General features: G+C 39.2%; 1 protein-coding gene across 1 annotated transcript in view; it reads right to left on the bottom strand.

Annotated features, from left to right (window-relative positions):
- Positions 1–4,971: 4,971 nt before the first annotated feature.
- Positions 4,972–19,322, bottom strand: part of CATSPERB (cation channel sperm associated auxiliary subunit beta) — a gene marked incomplete at both ends in the record, with an annotated part of 113,702 nt that continues 99,351 nt past the window's right edge. Inside the window, 6 exon segments of the mRNA XM_080809753.1 lie at positions 4,972–5,040; positions 5,045–5,218; positions 10,181–10,255; positions 10,944–11,044; positions 13,066–13,201; positions 14,515–14,625. Of these exon segments, the coding sequence (XP_080665879.1) occupies positions 4,972–5,040; positions 5,045–5,218; positions 10,181–10,255; positions 10,944–11,044; positions 13,066–13,201; positions 14,515–14,625 (666 nt within the window).

Here is a 19,322-nt window from a genome sequence, read left to right as displayed (position 1 = left end):
CCATGGTCCCTGTGCCCACCACGCTCAGTCATCTTCTCTGCTCTCCACACACCTGTGAAAAATGATTTTTGTCTTCTCAGGTTGATCCCAATGAACAGAAGGGCTAGGTTGAGTTTCGTGACCCTGTTGCTTGACCACAGCTGGTTGATCTCAGGATAACCTTCTCCGGGAGACTTCTTCAGCCTGATTCCTGCTGAGGAATTTTTCCTTGAATCAGAGATCTCAGATGGAAGTTGTAGTTGTGTTGTGTGTATGTGTGGGAGCTTGGTCACACAACAGCAGTGTGTGAAAAGATCTGGCCAGGAACCCCTGCTGCTATATCCTGGAGCTGCCTGGGTCAGAGCAGAGTCCTGGGCCCACTGAGTGTGACATGCGATGGGGGCGGGTATTAATTGACTTACTGAAAGAGGAGTGTGGCTACTTCAGGCTTGGATGGTTGCTTCTGATCATGTAGAGAGACTATCCCAAAAGTAGTGGTCTGGACAAAATAGTCTTGGCTGGAAGATTACTCTGTGACCCTTCTGAATGAAGTACTTGTTACCTGTGGCTGAAAGTTGAGGTGATGAAATCCTGGTTCAGAAATGATTTTAGGGACTTCTGGTTGTGTGTGCAGCCCAGGTATATTTGTGATGAGCATCAGAATGGCTGATTAGATTCCCAAAGCAGACTATAACAATCCCTCCAGATGCAAGGGCTCCTGGCCATGTCACCTTGCCACACAGAAGAGGTAGAGTCTCTTCCTCCTCCCCTTGAATATGGGTTGGTTCTGGGACCACCTTGGCCATTGGAATGACAGAAATGACCTTCTGAGACTTTGAAGTCCAGGTATTGAAGAAATATGGCAGCTCCCACTTTTGTGCTTGGGGGAAGCCAGCTGCCATGCAAGAAGTTTAATCCAAGTATCATGATTCCACAAGTATGGAAATAAGCCTAATCTTGCTCCATGGAGAGGCCATGTGGAGAAGCTGATGCCTAGTCAGCCCCTAGTTGTTCTAGCCTGGCCAACTGAGGAATGGAAATGTGAGTTAGAAAGCCATCTTGGACATTTCAGCCCCAGCATATGAGAGAGTCTAGACTCACTAAGGAGGATGGTTTCTGGTGGTCTATTTCATTGGTGGCCTTCAAGGAAGCTCAACTCTCAATATTCATGATAGGACATTGTCTTCTTCCCTTGAACCTGGGCTACGCTAGCCATTTGCTTTAGCCAACAGAATGTGGATGATGTCATGCCAGTACTTGGCCCAAATGTGGCAGCATCAGCTTTTGCATTTTTAGGGGCCCTGGGCTGCCACAAAAGAGGTCCAGCTACCTCAAGCCACATGGAGAGGCCATATGGACAGGTCTCTTGAAAAGGAGAGGCCCCAAGACTCCATGGAGAGAGAAAGAAGTTCAGACATCAGGTGCCCAGCTGATGGCTTTGCATGAATGACAACTGCCAAGACCAGCAGAGTGACCCAACTAGGTCCAGCCCAGACCACACCATCCTGAGCAAATAAAGTAGTTACTGTTTTAGTCCCTAAACTGTGGAGTTGGTTACACAGTAACAGAAAACAGAAGCAATCAGGTAAGAGAGGGATCTTAAAACTTGTTATTTAGAACAAAAGTCTTGTTGGGCTCGGCCATGTGATTTGACCTGGCTAATGGAATGTGAGCAGACTTGCTGTAGGTAGTGCAGATGATTCGGTTGGGTCTCTTGTGTCTGGTCTTGTGCTGTGAGAAGAGCTGGCTGGGTGAACCTTGCTCTTTAGCCTGTGTTCCAGAACCATAGACATCTAGGGCAGACCTGCTTAGAGGCGAACCACCACAGCCAGTCCACAGACCGGTGAGCAAGAAATACATGTTTGTTGTCATGAGCCTGAGAGCTGAGATGTGAGAGTTGCTTCTGCTCTAAAATCTGACTACTAGGTTCGGCCAACCAAATACTATCTAAAGTCTTCCTTCAGGGAAAACTTTATAGCTTCCTGAAGGGCCTCCCTTGCAGGCTGGATCTCAAAATCCCTGCTGTACCCCCACTCTTGGATTCTGACTCAAAATAAACAGGAAGTTCTTATATAGAAAAGAGTGACATCACAGAATTTCAGCACTCATGTTATTGTCAAAACTCTGGGGAAATTTTTAATGGGCCAGGAGTTTTGAGATGTTTGATCAAAGACTACAGAACAGAATACTGATTATTCTCAATTTGTCATCACAGTGATGCTGTATTCAGTATTCAGTATGCTAGCTGAGGCTGCTGGCTGGGGTTCTAAGGGGTTGGAGTAGCCAAAGAAAATCTGGCCCAACATGTATACCACGTCAGGTGACACTGAAAGGCCATATAGCACCTGACCAACGGAGAGGAATTCAGACTGATGACACCTGGAAGTCTCTTTCCTTTTTTTTTTTTTTTGTCATTAGGAGTGGATTGATAAAGGAAGAATTTGAATCTTTCAAGGCATGCTCCCTGACCTTGCCTGTTCATAGCTAATGCTTCTACAGCCCTTTCTAGGTGCTAGGTTCTGTTCTAAGCACTTTGTGTATTAAGTCCTTTAATTCCCAAGCAATCCAAAGAAATAAGTCACATTAGTACAGACAGAGAAACAGACACAGAGAATCGTTCTCCCAAGACGACACAGCCAGAAAGGGGCAAAGACAGCATTCCAACCCAGGTGTTCCTACCTTGGAGCCCGAGCCCTTACATGCCACGCTGAATAGTAGGATTAGATGGGGTGGGTAGAGCTGTAGTTAGAGCTGGACCCCTGGAATGGACGGAGATGGGAGGTGCCAAGCACAACCGTGCCCAGCGTGGTCCTTACAATGACAGCAGAGTAGGCATGGTAATCACAGTACAGAGGCAACCGATGAAAGCCCGGGAACTTGGCATATTGCTCTAGTTCAAGGTCAGTCCTTCCCCTGGCAGGACAGCAAGATACCTTTACTATTCTGCTACCTCTGGCTCTATGCCCCAGTCTGGTGGGAAGCCAGTTCCCCACCTCACTATGCTACAGAATAGTATGTCTCATGGACCTGAAAAGCCTATGGAAGCAACTTCTTAAGATATATTGACATGATACATGTGTGGTGGAATAGAAAATCAAACTCAACAAGAATATACCTTAGCAAAGTCTGGGCTAATTCAGGATTCTGGAGCCTGTGAGGGCCTCCTAACCCAGAGTAAAGGACTGGTGAGAGCACCCTGCTTTCCCTACCACATAGAAGGACAAACAGTCCCTGGGAGGTCATTTGGGAAATGTGAGGCAGCACGTACCACATACCGATTAGAATATTCCACTCTGTTGCATTTTGGTTCTAAAAGTAGGCAGCTTTGAGTGGCATCTAGTCCAATATAGGCTATAGTACAAATCTGGTTACTCCTTTCTCATGAACCAGCAGAGCCATGAACAAATTTAAGTCTTATTTGTATTAATCTCTGTGAAGAGTGTGAGATTTTATCCTACTTGCAAACTTACAAGGTAGTTCTGGGTGCTGGGTGAAGACACCCAGCCTGCCCATTTGCTCCAAATGTCTTGTAGGCTTCTGTGGTATTATTCCATCTCTGCCCCTTTATGCACCAACACAAGGAGTGGGGCGATCCTTGCTCCCCCGCAAAGGAGAATAGTAAAGCCCTGGTGAATTTATTCAGAATTTTCTAATCAGAAAATCTAGAAAGAAGTTATTATCATTTCTACAAATGTTGAGGTTTTGTGTTACATCAACATTTTATTTTAATTACGCATGGGAAACACATGATCTTTTCAGTGCATATAGACTCTAAATGTTTTAATCCCTCAGAGGCAAATTTGCCTCTGACTCTATCCTCAACTTCACAAAAAGAAGTGAAGCAATGGGTTGATGTTCTGAGATTCACTGAATTATTGTTACTCTGTGACCCAGAAACAGGTGGTGCTGTGATAAGGAGAATGTCTACTGAATGTTCATGCACAATGGCCCCTTGGACACTGGCAATTTCCCTGGCTGGCTGGGATATATGTCTTGTGCCATAATCCCCAGTATACAGGGTTGTATCCTATAGCTACAGCAGAGTCATTTGGGAAACAAGGGGTGGGGAGTGAATGGTTCTGTTTAAGATTTCCCTTAATAAAACCCTACTGAGATTTCTGCTTGCTGTGCCCTGACCTGAGGGCTCTGACGATCAGGTGGTCTCTCTAGCCAGAGTCGTAGTGCTTCTACCGGTGACCATGATAATGATTCCACTGAATTGGAAACCAAGACCTCCGTGTAGCTTTTTTTGGTTCCTGGTGTAGGAGGAAGTAGGCTCTTCTGGACCAGATGCTTATCTTCTCCTGACGTTGTCACAGCAGTGTGCCTCCGCCTCTCCTGAGCTTTCCCAAGAGAGCATCGCTCTGGTCTTGGAAAGTATTGCCATCTTCTGACTATCTGGAAACGGGTGCTTGGAGAGAACACACCAGAGGTACATCTTTTGGAATTCCACACACTTGGGCATAGGTTTGTAAACCAATACCTTGCCCAGTGTTCTTCCAAAACCCCCATAATGGGGGTCACATTTCCCTCTTTTTAGGTACTACTATCTGTTTTTGAAGTTGAGCTTCAAGAAACCCAGATGGCTTTTTCTATCATTCCCACGAAGCTTTGCTAGGGCACCTGCAGCTGAGCCTTCTCCCCACTTCCCTTTCCGTGGCGTGACTGCATTTTACTCATGCTCCTTCTCCAACAGAGCAAGGCTCAGGTGTCCTGATCCCATAGAATGGACTCCAGTCAATAAAAGCTAAAAAGTACAGAAACAAATTCCACACAGAGATGTTTATCATTTTATAGTTTTGTAAAAACCTCAAGGAAAATCTTCCATGTAAGCGTTAACAGAAGAAATTTTCCACATATCTAAAATAGGAAAATAGGACTGAAAACGTATTGACAAATAGCAATTTGAGTTATAAATGGTGATCCTGTTTGCCTTGTTTTTATATTCACATTTAAATATTGTTCCAGGAATTGTCCTGTCAGACCAGCACATTAAGAGAAGATTGTGATTATCATTGGTTCACTATTCAGATTTTCACCTATGAGCCACCTGATTGATGCTCAAATTCGACAAGTTCACTTTGTTCCTTGTCATAAATTTTTGGCATATATCACTTGGGTGGATGTTACGTATCTGGAACATAAATGCTGTAAAAATTAATCCCCCCAGGACCACAGCCGCTGCAACAGCTATCAGTGTGTGTCCTGGAAATGGCAATGGAACTTCATCAACATAAATCTGCAACAGAAAAAGCACAGTCTTTTAGCTTCCTGGATCTAGTCATTTGAGACACTTTTTTTTTTTTTTTGAGATGCTGAATTTTATAGGATCTCTGTAACAGCGGAGATACTGTTAATCAATTTAGCAAACTTCTGCTCAGATACACACAGACATTCGGCATCCACAAAACCTAGAACCCATCTCTGGACAATCTGGCAAGTGCACATTTGCACACAATACAGAATATAAATTCTATTGTCCTAGGTCTTTAACCCCAGGGGTCTGCAGGATACTTACACTGCAGGAAAATGCTCTGTATTCAATTGTGAAGGAAGGGACAGAGTTCTGTGGGAAAACAGGAAATGCCTGCCAACTGCCCAGGGTGACCGGGGAATGCACTTCCTGAGCTGGGTCTTGAAGAGTAAGTGGGTTCCCAGAAGACAAGGAGAAGAACGGGCATTCCAGGGAGAGGGAATAAGCAAGTGCTCTTTTAAGCTGTCATCTTTTTAGAAAATCCTCTATGTGCTAGCATAGGGAAACTTCTGTAGATTCAAAATTCTTCCTATACCTGAATGGATAACCAATAAAAACAAGTGCCTAGAAGAGACACAGGATTGTGGACAGAGGGGCACGGAAGTATCTTTTTCTCAGAGACTTGAGGCAAGGGTGGATGCCATTTCCGTTAACTCTACAAGTGGGGGGTATATAGAGAGTAAGGTGGTTCGAGACCGGTGACTTAGGTTTTCTCTGTGAAGTAGGAAAGCTATATCACATATTGAGGTAGAAGAAAGTAGAGATGAGTGGAAATAGGGCAGTGGCGAATGTGGAGAAATGCTAAGGATCGCTAAGCTGCTTTAAGATATAGCTCAAGTTAATAATTAATTGATTAAATTAAATTAAATTAAGTTTAATTTAATTAAGAAAAATAGAGCTCAAATTAAAGGTACCACCATCCTCCCAGCGACCAGAGGAGGTATGCCTTTTCTGAGAATCAGCCCTCATAAGCCATTGATTCTTTCATAATTTCTCTGAGATTCATTCTTTCCATTCCACTTTTAATACTGCTACCGTGAGCTTTATTACCTCGCTTTGTATAAACAAGCCACTCAGCCCCCTCTCTGTGCTGTCAATCCATGTTGACATAAGAACACTGCCCTGCCAGATTCATCTTTGTAAGACACCTGTCCATCTATAAAACACTTTTTTAAAAAAGTGAGGTTGCTTTATTTGCAATGAAAAGAATTTTGACCATATGGAACTGGTAGCGGAAGTGGAATGTTATAAGTAGCAGAACTGAAAGGGTGATTCTGGCCAAATGGTGTGGAAAGTGGGGAGAAACCGTTCTTTCCAATCTGGGCAGATGAGTGCCTGCACGGTAATGAATCAGCTGGCTTAGCCATCTCCTGGTGTACGGCAGAGCCAATGGTGTGTGCCCAACGGTACTGGAATTATTGGGAATTTGATAGAAAATGTTAGATATTGAATGTGATATTCAGGATGGTACTTGTGGTCTTCAGGATGATACTACAAGTAAACAAAAATCTTCCTTTTAAGCCAGACCATTAGAAGAGCTTGGATAATTAGCTTTGTTACAAAATACTAATCCATTTGCAGCCACTGAGGAGACAATTGTATACTACATGTAATCGCAAAAGTAAAATTTCTTTTCTGTGCTAAAGTTGGAAAGAGCCAGAGGAAATAACTCATTGTAATCAAGTCTATTTGGGATTTGTTTCCATCTTTCTGTTTTGCTTCCTTAGCGTTGGATATCTCTCCTCTTAGTCCCCATAGCCCTCATGGCTGACAGCAGTTCCTGGGTCTACAAGCTGTTTTTTTCGATATCATCAAGAAATCCATGTCTCGGCACTTGGAGCAAAACTCCTGTGATTCACTCTGACTGGGTTGTTGTAGACCATGTCTCCATACCTGAACACCTTTTTTCAAAAATGTTTGATAGCTTCTTCTTGCTGACAGGAACATTCTAAAGTTCTCATTATGACCTTTAAGTTCTCCTACAGTTTGACCCTAACCAGCCTACTTTATTGTACAGAACATTGCATCCCAGCCAAATGCATACTTCAAAGCCATTTAAGAGATAAGATTTATGCTTTCTCTTAACTGTTTCTTTGCTGCTGCTGTTCTCTCAACCCAGAATGTCTTCCTTACCCATTTTTTTTACATAAAATAAAATTTTAGTCACCCTACCAGACATTAGAAACATCTCTTGTTCAGTTAAGCCATCCATTATTTTTTAAGAGTAGAAATCTGTATCACCTCTGAATTCCATATTCACCAGCTAAACTACCACCTCTAAAATTCTTGAAAACAGTTTTTCCTCAAATGTTTCCCTTCCAATCTTCTTTGACTATCCAAACACCATGTCTAAAAAAGTTAAAACCCAGAATCATAGAAGTGTCTTCTAGACACAATGTCACTTTACTGCCAAAATACTTCATTTTGTATATCTTAAACACAAAGAATTCATTAAATAGTCACAGTGTAATTACCAATAGCAAGGCATTAACACTGAGACAATGCTGTTCTCTAATCTGCAGACATTATTCAAATTTTGCCAATTATCCCAATAATGTCCTTTAAGGTGCACAAAAATCCCCATTGTTTCAGGCTACTTTTAAAAGCAAGTGTTGACAGTCCCAAGAATCTTACACCCTTTTTCTACTCTTTCCTAATGATTCTCTTCCTTTGTTAACTGTACAATCACTTCCTATCTTTCTTTTATTCATTTTAGTGGTTGCTCCTTCATTCCTGAAGCTTTGTGTCCTTCTGTTAACACTTCTTTTCAGCCTCGAAGAACTTCTTTATGTATTTTTTTAAAAAGAGAAGTTCTGCCAACAGTGAATTACCTTAGGTTTCCTTCATCTAAGAACGCTTTCATTTTTCCTTTGTCCCTGAAGGATAGTTTCACTGGATACAGAATTCTGGATTGGCAGTCCTTCCTCCCCACCCAACCCCTGTTCGTGGTATATTAAAGATGTCGGGCAACTTTCTTCTAGCTTCCACGGTTTCTGAGGAAAAATCAGCAGTCATCCAAATTATTGTTTACTTACATCACTTTGTTGTTGCTGTTGTTTTGGCTGCTTTCAAGATTTTTTTCTTTATCTTTGATTGTTAATAGTTTGATTATGGTATGTTTAGGCAGAGTCTCTATATCTTCCTCTGGATTCACTAAGCTTCTTAAATATGTAAATTTATGTCTTCACCAAATTTGGGACATTTTCAGCCTTTATTTCCTCTTCTTCTCCTCCTTCTCCTTCCTCTCTCCTCCCCCTCCCTTCCCCTTTTACCCCCCCTCCCCTCCCCCCACTCAGGCTCCTCCCCCACCTCTCTCTCCTCCGGTACCTCCCCCTTCTCCCTCTTCTCCTCCTCTCCTTCCACCTCCTTCCTTTTTCTGCATCACTCCCTTTTTCTCATCCTTCATGGACTCTGGGGACATAAATGGCAGACTTTTGATACTGTCACATTGATCCCTGAGGCCATTCTTTTTTTAAAGTCTTTTTTCTTCAGAGTGTTTTGCTTTCAAATTCACTAATTTTTTTTTCCTCTGCATATTTCTTCTGCTAGCAAGTCTATTCAGATTTTTAAATTTTAAATATTGTATTTTCCAGTTCTAAAATCTCCATTTGGTTCTTTTTTATAGCTTTCATTTCTCTGTTGAGAATTCTTCCCTTTCCCTTTTCAGTCATTTCAAAAGTGTTTACTTTTACCTCACAGAACCTGGTCATCATGGCTGGTTTAAAACGTCTGTCTGTCTGATCAGTTCACTTGCCATCAGTTGCTTATGGTCTTTTCTTTTGAGGATTGATTATAGTTTCTTAGTTATTGGCATATTGAGTAATTTTGGATTTTATCCTGGACATTTAAGATGTTTCTGTTGTGAGACTCTGAGTCCTATTAAGAATTCTCTGGAAAATGTTGGGGTTTTTGTTTGTTTTAGCAGCTGGCCACACTGGTTGAGTTCGGATCAAATTACGCTTTACTCTCTGTGGTGGCTCCAGTGTCAGTTCAGTTTCAAAACTTTGGCTGTGCTCTTGTGTCTTTCTGGTTCCTGTGTTACTCAGGGGTTATTCCAGAACCAAAGTGGTATTTACATTGCAGGTTTATTTTGAAGTCTTTGCTATGCTTCTTTTTTTTTTCTTTTGTTTATTTTTTGAAAGACTATTTTCACCAGTTTTATTTTATTTTATTTTTTTAAGTTTTTATTTAAATTCCAGTTAGTTAACACACATTTATAGCAGTATGGATCCGTTACTGGGGCTGGCCTTAGGGCAGGGTCAGCATAGAGAAGGGAGAGGGGTGGGGAAATAGGGAGGAGGGGGAGAAGGAAAGAGGAAGGAAAGGAGGAAGGGAAGAGAGAGAGATTTTATTTTTGATAATGTTGTATCAGTATTTGATAATGAGTGGGTGAGTCATTAATCAATTTAATCAAATCCTCATTCCTTCTCACCCCATCTCCCCCACAGGTAGCAAATGTCATTATATGAAGAAGCATAATTGAATTATTGCACATCATGTGGTAATTCGGGGAGATTGATTTTGGTTTCCAAATCTTGGATCTTGATAGCTTTTGGCATAGTAAGACTCTACTGCTACAATGAAGATAGTCAGGAAGATCATAATGGAAACTAAAATGCTATGGACATATGTTTCTTTGGGGACATGGCATGAGAGGGGAGGTGGTAAAAGTCTGAAAACAGAGTTAAAAACAGAAGATGGAGAGAGAACATAAACAAATACAGGCACTTACTAAATTTTTCCCACTGTTGATGGGTCCTGCTACGTGTCACACACACTACCTTAATCATTACTGACAATGTCATCCCCATTCTCCAGCATCCCCTGTCTCCAGGCCTTGTCCATCCCACAAATTACACCATTTTCCTCTTTTGTGTCTCTTGCAGACACTTGTCAGGTGACTTCCCCAGCCATCACCCCCATCAGTACCTTATGTGTTTACTGTACCTGAAATTCTTCAACTAAGTTACAAAAAGTGACTCCCGGAACAACGGACACTCTGAAGTGAAAAAGCTCAGAGCCCTGTGGAAAAAACACACTTGCTCAGTAGCAACACAGACACGAATGTTCCTTTACGCTATAATACACAGTGGAGCCACTCTCGCTATAGATGTTGCATAGATAAATCCAATTTCCTTCCTAAGGCTCTCGGTCATCTACTTCGTGTATCAAAATAAAAATGGAGGAAGAACAACAATAGCGGAAGCTTCTTTTTAGATGAAGAAATGTAAACATAAAACCCAACATGGCCTGGACAAATAATTTGGGCTAATCTTCATATTCATGGTTCTGATATGTCCACTTGTTTTTATTGACTTTCGCAACAATTACCGGAATTATATCCGCTTCATGTATTCCTGTAGACAGCTGGAACCGGAAGACATACCTGTGTATGTCCAGATGAAGGATACCAAACCCGTTTTAGTCCCTAAATTTTGAAAATACCCTTTCTGCTCCACCTTGAAAAATAATTAGTTTTGCCTAGGAGCTCCAAAAATAGTAAGTTAATGTTAAATTCCACTTTCAGATACCTTTAGAAATAATAATATCAAGAGAAAGGGAGGAAAAATAAATACCCTCCATCTATTTTAAAGATACAGTTTCTACCATTGATGGACACTTACACTTTAAAACTTAAGCCAATCTTAGTTTAGACATGTATGTTTTATTTCAACTCAAAACAGGAAAAACAAAAGTGTTGTCAACTCACCTTTATACTTAAGTTGAGGCCTAAAGGATTATATACTGGAGCATTAAGACGGTGTTCTAAGTAATTTTTCAACTTCCTTACGTTTGCTGGTACACTGTGTTCTAAAAGTACACGAAGTGCATTTTAAGCGCACTTATGTTATTTTCACATTTTGCATAAAATGTGCTACGTAATCAAGGTATAATAAAGGATTTCACTCTGCAACATGGCTAAGTTATCCCAGACTTTTGGTTTGCTTTGACTATATAGAAAATATATTTAGGAAATATTAGGCCTTATAGCTAACATTTCATCTCCTCAGGGACATTGTCAAGAAGGACAAGACCTGTGGGGCACATGAGTGCCTCAGTCTGTGAAGTCTGTGACTCTTGATTTCAGCTCAGGTCATGATCTCAGGATTGTGAGATCTAACCCCACACTGGGCTCTGAGCTGGGCCTGGAACATGCTGAAGATTCTCTCTCTCCCTCTGCCCCTTCCCCTCTCCCGCTTGGGCACTCTCAGGCTGACCCTTCCTTCCAGCTGCATGTTCTTGACCAGTCCTAACCTGTACATACTTTGTATCTTTGAAAAAGAGATAATTCAACCTTAGACATTGCTAAATAATTTTCAATAAGGTATCAGAAAACTTTCATAATAGGATCATTTAAATCTCTTCTAAAAGAGCAATCAGGTATTCTTGCCTTTCTCACAATTCTTTCTAAGACCAGATATATAATGTGGGGATTAACAATTGCAATGGTATAGTGGTACAGGAGATTTACGGGGGGGAAAAGCTCTGTAGTAGCATTTGCCAATTTCTGTGGTGTTAATAGTCTCACCATGGCTAATTGCAAGCTACTAATGGCTTAACAATTAGTACCCAAAATGGTTGAATATTTAACAGTCAGGGTTCAAAAGCTGGTAACATTAGGCTCCAGCACACCACAGAAAATTGGGATATTAGTTAAAACAAAATATTTCGTAGTTTTCTTTGCTAGATTTTCATTTCAAGAATGCATATAATGGGCAGAGTAAAACACACTGAATACCCAGTGTCTGGATACTTGGTAACATATTAATGGCTGATCAAAATTTCATTTAATTGTATCTATGTATTTATCTGTCTATGTACTGATTGAACAATTTCATCCAAGTGTTTATATACATAAAATGTACAGGAAAGAGTTATATATTCAAGGTAAAATTGAATTGTGGTAAATTGCATTTTTCTTTTTTTTAATTAATTAATTAATTATTCTTATTTTTATTTTTATTTTTTTTAGTAGGCTACATGTCCCGCATGGAGCCAGACTTGAGGCTTGAGCTCACGACCCAAGATCAAAACCTGAGCTGAGATCAAGAGTCAGATGTTTAACCAGCTGAGCCACCCAGGTGCCCTAAAGATTTTACTTTTAAGTAAGCTCTACTCCCAATGTGGGGTTCGAACTTATAACCTCAAGATCAAGAGTCACATGCTCTACTGACTGAGCCAGCCAGGTGCCCCTCATTTTTCTTATTTAAAAAAAAAATTCTGCATCTTTTAAATTATTTTACCATAGAATTTTGAAGAAACTTGGCTTGTAAAATTAAGAGGTAGATTCTCTCTCTATATTTTTTTTTTCAAGTTTTATTTATTTAAGTAATCTCTACATTCGAGGTGAAACTCGAATTCATGACCCTGAGATCATATGCTCTTTGGACCGAGCCAGCCTGGTGCCCCTAGAAGACAGGTTCTATAGGCTAACTGGCCATACATTTTAGAACTTCCTCTGTAGCACTGCAAAAGCAGTCTAAAGAGACAACTAGACCAACATGTAGTACAAATTCTATCGTTTTTGCTACTCATCTACAAAATGTCTTTCAAATGTTTTACGGTTCAAATTGTTCAAAAATGCTTTCATGCCATGAAATCCAGGGCACGGAAAGTAATAATGAAATACATGGGAGACAAGAGGAGGAGAGTGAATAGTAATGTGCCAGTCGATTCAAATTGTTCTCCAAAGAGGGGTGCCTGGGTGGCTCAGTCATTTAGCGTCCAACTCTTGGCTGCTCCTCGCATAAACAGGTTTTATAAGCCACTTACCTGGGTAATAACAACATTAATTGTAAGGCAAAATAATCATACAAGAAATCAAACCCTACTCAGTTTCCAGTTTTCTCTGCTATTCACTTCAGTCACAGTAACCAGATATGGAGTTTCCACTGGGATATGTCCATCCTCACTGTAAATTTCCAAAGAAATTGGATATTGTGTAACTGGAAACTTAAAACGAGGAACCTAAAATTCAAATTCCAAGAATGAATGTCAAAACTCAAGACTAATTTCATTTTCTCGTAAAGAGTGAATAGATACATTTCTCTAAGAGTTTGGCCATTCTAAATGACAAGTGCCTCTTAGGGTTCCCGCCTTCTCGGCACATGAAAAACAATCTGTTTTACAAGAGAATGAACATGAACTCCCAAAGTAATACACAAACATCGTGGTAACAAAACTTGTAACTTTCTTTTGGCCCTTCAGGAATTTGAATTCGAACTTTGCTGGATAACTGGTATCTCCCAGGGCAGTGCATGAATTGGATCTTGCCTCCCTCCCTCCCATCTCTCTCCGGGCCAGCCATGATCTCTCAACCACACTCCTGAAGCTCGGGCTCTGGAGTCAGAGTTCAAATCCAGCTTTCCCACATATTAATGATGCGATCTTTGACAAACTACCTGGCCCGTCTGTGCCTCAAAATAAATGAGACAAATCACGGAAAATGCTTAGAGCAGTGTTTAGTAGATAGTCAATGCCCAAGAAATATTACTGTAATTCAGTGAGGGGAGAGTTGTAGGGGTATATATAACAAGCATCATAATTCACTGCTAATGCTATGCTCGATACGGTATTAAACAATTTTATCTTTACATAAAGGATAAATATATAGATAGATCTACATATATAGAGAGATACCTAAAGATAAATGTATATATATCTTTCTCTCTCTATATATAGAGAGAGAGTCTATAATGCTATTATATAGTCTTACAAGGCCTTGAAAAAGACCTCCTTGAAAGTTATATTAAGTGATTTAATTTAGCCAATGCAAACACCAATATCCATCTGATACACCTTTGAATGCTTTGAAACTAAGAGAATAAAATATATGACACAGAACCCATTCTCTTAACCAACATACTATAATGTCTTCTATTTTGTCACCACTCCCAAACCAAGTTCCTTGGTTACAAGGACTTTGACTTCTATATTCCCAGTATTGATACACATTAGATACTCAATAATTTTTGAATGAATCTGTATCCATCGTAATCTATTGTAGTGTATGACAGGTTACAAATTGTTTAGTGTGTCTTTATAAGAATGCTGCGAAATGGGCAGTGTGGTGCACGTATTATTCTGTTTTGCAGAGGTGTTTCATTACCTTGTTTAGGGACATTTAAATCCAGATCTTCCTAGCCTATCTTGTTTAGTTCTATGTCATAATAAGACATTACTTCCATGTCTTAACTTTCATATTGAATCAAAATGCGCACTTCAGAATCTTATATTAATATGAAAGTACTTTGTCTTCAGGCAATTAAAAATTACCTTACCTTTTCTCTGCAATCTGAGAAAGCAACAGCATGTGAAAACTTCTGATCATTTGTGCAATTACACTCTTCCCGAGTAGACATGTTAGCGCACTGTTTGAATTTACCAGATCTCTGCAAAGAGAATACAGGTTGACTTGCTTTTTGTGCAGCAGGATTTCTGCAGATTGAGTAAATGTTCGCTAGATATTTGTCTCTCGAATGAATAAAATCCCTGAGAAGGTAAGAGGGGGAAAATTCCTTTGATAATGGACTAAAAGTTCAGCATTTCTGAATTTTGTTTCCTTGCTTGGTAACTAAACTCAAATATCAGCTGCTTGCCAGGTGGATGTTTAATATGCATTGGACCTTCAAAGTCTGTGTTATTCTGAAGGCAGCATGTCAGGACCACGAGACTCCCTGTTCTGGACCCCTCCCATTGCAGGCATGAAGACAGAGACCTAGAAGCAGCAGATGTGATATGATGGGGCTGTGGACTTGATGGAACCCTCTCCAAGTCTACTCTTTCATACTTGCCCTCCTTCGTGGCATTCACTGATACCATTTAAAATATCCATTATAACTGCCCATTTGTCATTCATTTTTAATTTGATCACTCTTGCTAGAGATTGGCTTTTGATTTTGATAATCAGCTCTATTTTTTTAAAAATGTTATTCTTCTTTCACTTTTTTTTTTTTTTTAGGATTACCATCCACCCCCCAAAGCTTCTTTTTTTCTTCTTCCTTTTATTGAGATAAAATGTACCATTTAAACCATTTTTGAATGTACAATTTGGTGAGTTTTTGTACATTTGCAATGTTGTTCAATCATCACTACTGTCTAATTCCAGAACATTGTTATCGCCCCAAACAGAAACCCTGTACCTATTAATGGCTACTCTCGCTTGGCTCAGTTGATGGAACATGTGACTCTTGACCTCAGGGTTGTGAGTTCAAGCCCCATGTTAGATGTAGAGATTACTTAAGAATAAAATCTTAAAAAGAATACTTACACTTTATTTCCCCCTCCCCCCAGGCGATCTAGTCATTCTATTTTCTATCTCTATGAATTTTCCTATTCCAGACATCTTTTATAAGTGGAAATATACAATATGGCCTTTTGTGTCTGTTTTCTTTTGTTCAAATATTGTTTTCGAGGTTCACCCATGCTGTGGCATATGGCAATACTTCATTCCTCTTTACGACTGAGCAATATTCCATTGTGGGGATATTGCCTATTTTGTTTATGCATTCATCAGTTAATGGATATTTGGTTGTTTCCCTTCTTTGGCTATTACCAATAACGCTGATATAAATTTTCTGTTTGAACATACATTTTCAATTTTGGGGGGGATGTATATCCAGGAGTAAAATTGCTGGGCCATAGAATAATTCTGTATGTTTAACTTTCTGAAGACCTGCCAAAATGTTTGCCACAACAGCTGTACCATGTCATATCCTCCTCAGCAATGGATGAGAGTTCCAATTTTTCTACATTTTCACCAACATTTGTCATCTTTCATTAAAAAGATTATTACAGGCATCCAAATGGGCAAGGTGTGGTATCTCATTGTGATTTTGATTTACATTTACATAAGGACTAACGAATCAAGCATTGTTCATGGGCTTCTTGGCCATCTGTGTATCTTTTTTGGAGGACTCTCTACTCAGAGACTTCATCTATGTCTGACTGGGAGGTTTGTCTCCTGGTTGTGGAGTGGTAAGAGATCTTGTGAGAGTCTGGATACTAGATCCTTGTCAGATAAATGAATTGCAAATATTGTTTCCCATTCAGTGAGTATCTTTTAACTTTCTCGACAGTGTCCTTTCATCCACGCACAAAAGTTTTTAATTTTGATGGAGTTAAAATTTATTTATTTCTCTGTTGTTGCTTGCACTTTAGGGCCATAGTTAACAAATCACCACCTTACCAAAGAGACAAAGGTATATACTTACACAACCTTGCATGAGAGTTTTGTGTTTTAGCTCTTACATTTAGGTTTTCAATCCGTCTTAGGTTAATTTTTGCATCTGGTGTAAGATAGGTGTCCAAATTCATCCTATGCAATGTAGGTATTCATTCAGTTGTTGTGGCACCATTTGCTGAAAAACCTACTCTCTCTCCGTAGAGTGGTCTTGGCACACGTGTCAAAACTCAGTTGACCACAGATGTATGGGTTTATTTCTGGATTCTCAATTCTATTCCATGGATATATAGGTCTATCCTTGTGCCATTATCACACTGTTTTGATTACCATGGTTTTATAGTAAATTTTGAAATTGGGAAGTGTGGGTTCTCCCACACTTTGTTTTCTTTTTTCAAGATGGTTTTGGCTGTTCAGAGTCTCTTGACCAACACTGTTGGTGTTAAATTTTCTTTAAATGCTTGGTGGAATTCACCAATGAAGCCATCTGATTGTTTCTTTGTTGGGAGGTTTTTGATTACTGGCGGACTCAATCTCTCTACTTGTCTTAGAGTTATTGAGATTTGCTATTTCATTTTCAGACAGTTTAGGTAATTTCTGTTTTAACAGGAATGTTTCCATCTCACCTAGGTATCCAATTTGTTGACATACTATTGTTCATAGTACTCTTCTGATTTTAGTTGTCTTTTCTTTTTTTCTTTGTCAATCTAACTAAAGGTTTGTAAAATTTGTGCATCTTTTCAAAGAATCAAATTTTGGTTTTGTCATCCTTGCTATTGTTCTTCAATTCTCATCTTTATTCACCTCCACTCTAATGTTTATTATTTCCTTCCATCTGCTTACTTTGGGTAATACCATATTATGTTAACTACTTTTTTTAATCTATAGGAGGACAAATCCCTCATTCATTTTCTGTTCTTCAAATTATTTATTTATTAATACCTATTTTCTTTTCAGTATTAACTTTAGAAAAAGCCCATTGTGCTCACTCAAACATATTCTGTTGGGGTTTCGATTGCAATTGCACTGATTTTATAGATTAATCTGGAGAGAACCGAGCTTTATAATGACGAAGCTTCCCATCAGGAACATGAGACTTCTTTTAATCCAAGGTGTTTGCTATATGCTTCAGCTAAATCATATAATTTTTTCCATCCCTATCTTGCACATATTTTTAGATTAAATTCTACATCTATTATTGTATGCAAATGAAGAATGGGTTATTTTCCATTATTACTTCTAATTAGTTATTGCAGATATATAGGAACATAATTGATTTTTCTTTGTGATCTTATATCCATTGGGCTACATTATTGATAATAATTATCAGTTTTAATAATTTGTCAGTTGTTTCATGTAAGTAATTACATGTGGGAATGGTGAATTTGTCTCTTTGCAATATTTATAATTTACTTTTGTCACACTGACTTAGCCTGACTTTACAGAACAAAGTAAAAAAGAAGCATTAAAGCACAAATGCTTCTAATATTTAATTTTATACTCTGCTAAATATTTCTCACAGATTTTATTAGATTGGGTAGTATCACTTCTATTTCTGTTTTACAGAAGTTTATTCAGAAATGAGTGTTAAATTGTATCAAACATGTTTTATGACTTCTACTGAGATTTTTCCTCTAACCCATTTATAAAGTGAGTAATTTTAATATGTTTCATATGCTCAAACCTCCTCACATTGGAGAAAGTCTACAGTCCCCCGAAATACTACAGTGTTAGTATATTTATGCATTTGACTTGCTAGCATTTTAGTTAGGATTTTCCACAAGTCAGACTAGACAGAGATTTAGGGATGGGTGAATTGAAGATATAGGTGTGTTTGCATACACTTTTTTTTGCATTTTAAAAATTTTGATTTTAATGATTTAAAGTTATAGAATATGGACTGTGTTGAGCCTTTTTGGAATTCATTAAGACTTTATTTCAAAATAAGCAGTCACTTTGTATGGTTGTTCCATATGGACTAAAAGGAATGTGTATTCTCTGTTTTATGCAGACACACTCACTGTGCCCCAGGCTTCCTGGTTCTCCTGAGTCATGGAGCCCTTTCCTGTGACTACTCTCGTGATGGTACCTCCTTGCCTGGGATGTTCTTTTTCTCTCCTTTTACCCTCTTCTACATTCTTTCTCCTCCTTTGTTGGTTCACCCCTACTCATCTTTCAGTCCGACTCCCTTGGACTAGGTTTATACCCCTGATCCACAATCATATTGTGTGTTTTGTGTCTGTTTCTACTACTTGTCTATCTTAAACTTAAGGGCAAGTAAGGATTAACTGGGAGATTTTTTTTTTTTAATGGAAATTTCAGGACTGCACCAAGTTTCTGATTCAGTAGCTGTGAGGTACAATTAAGAAAACTTCATTGTAGAAATACTCCTAGATAATCCTGTTTCAGATGATGCACGGTCATATGGCTCAGAAATAGTATTTAATTTGTACAACTTTCTGTTTAATTCCTATTCTCCCCTGTTACAGTAAAGATCCATGAATGTATCATGTTTATCTAGTTTATTGCTGTATCCTCAGAAAAAGTCTATTTGTACATTGCCTGAGAACACTAGAAATCCTGAAATTAACATGTGTCAGATGCATAAAAAGTGCACTTAAAAAATTTGTTGACTTAGCCGTAAATGAGATATGTTTGCTATTCAACTCCCAAGAGAATCTTGAAAACACAAACAAACTAAGGATTTCCATGTAAATATAGTAAAACCATATTTCAGTAGCAGACACAACAGGATTTATCTTTGGAAAAGACTGGAATGACTGAAGAATGGTGTATTATAGAGGGTCATTGCCTGGAGCAGAGCTTCTTACCCCAAAATGCAAGATTCAACAAGAAGTCAGCCCCTCATGTGGTGAGTGTATAATAATATATGTACAAATGTGCATT

This window comes from Martes martes (assembly GCF_963455335.1).
Source record: "Martes martes genome assembly, chromosome: 7".
Classification (NCBI taxonomy): Eukaryota; Metazoa; Chordata; class Mammalia; order Carnivora; family Mustelidae; genus Martes; species Martes martes.
The sequence above is the reverse complement of the archived record's forward strand: the minus strand, read 5'-3'. Positions and strand labels throughout refer to the sequence as shown.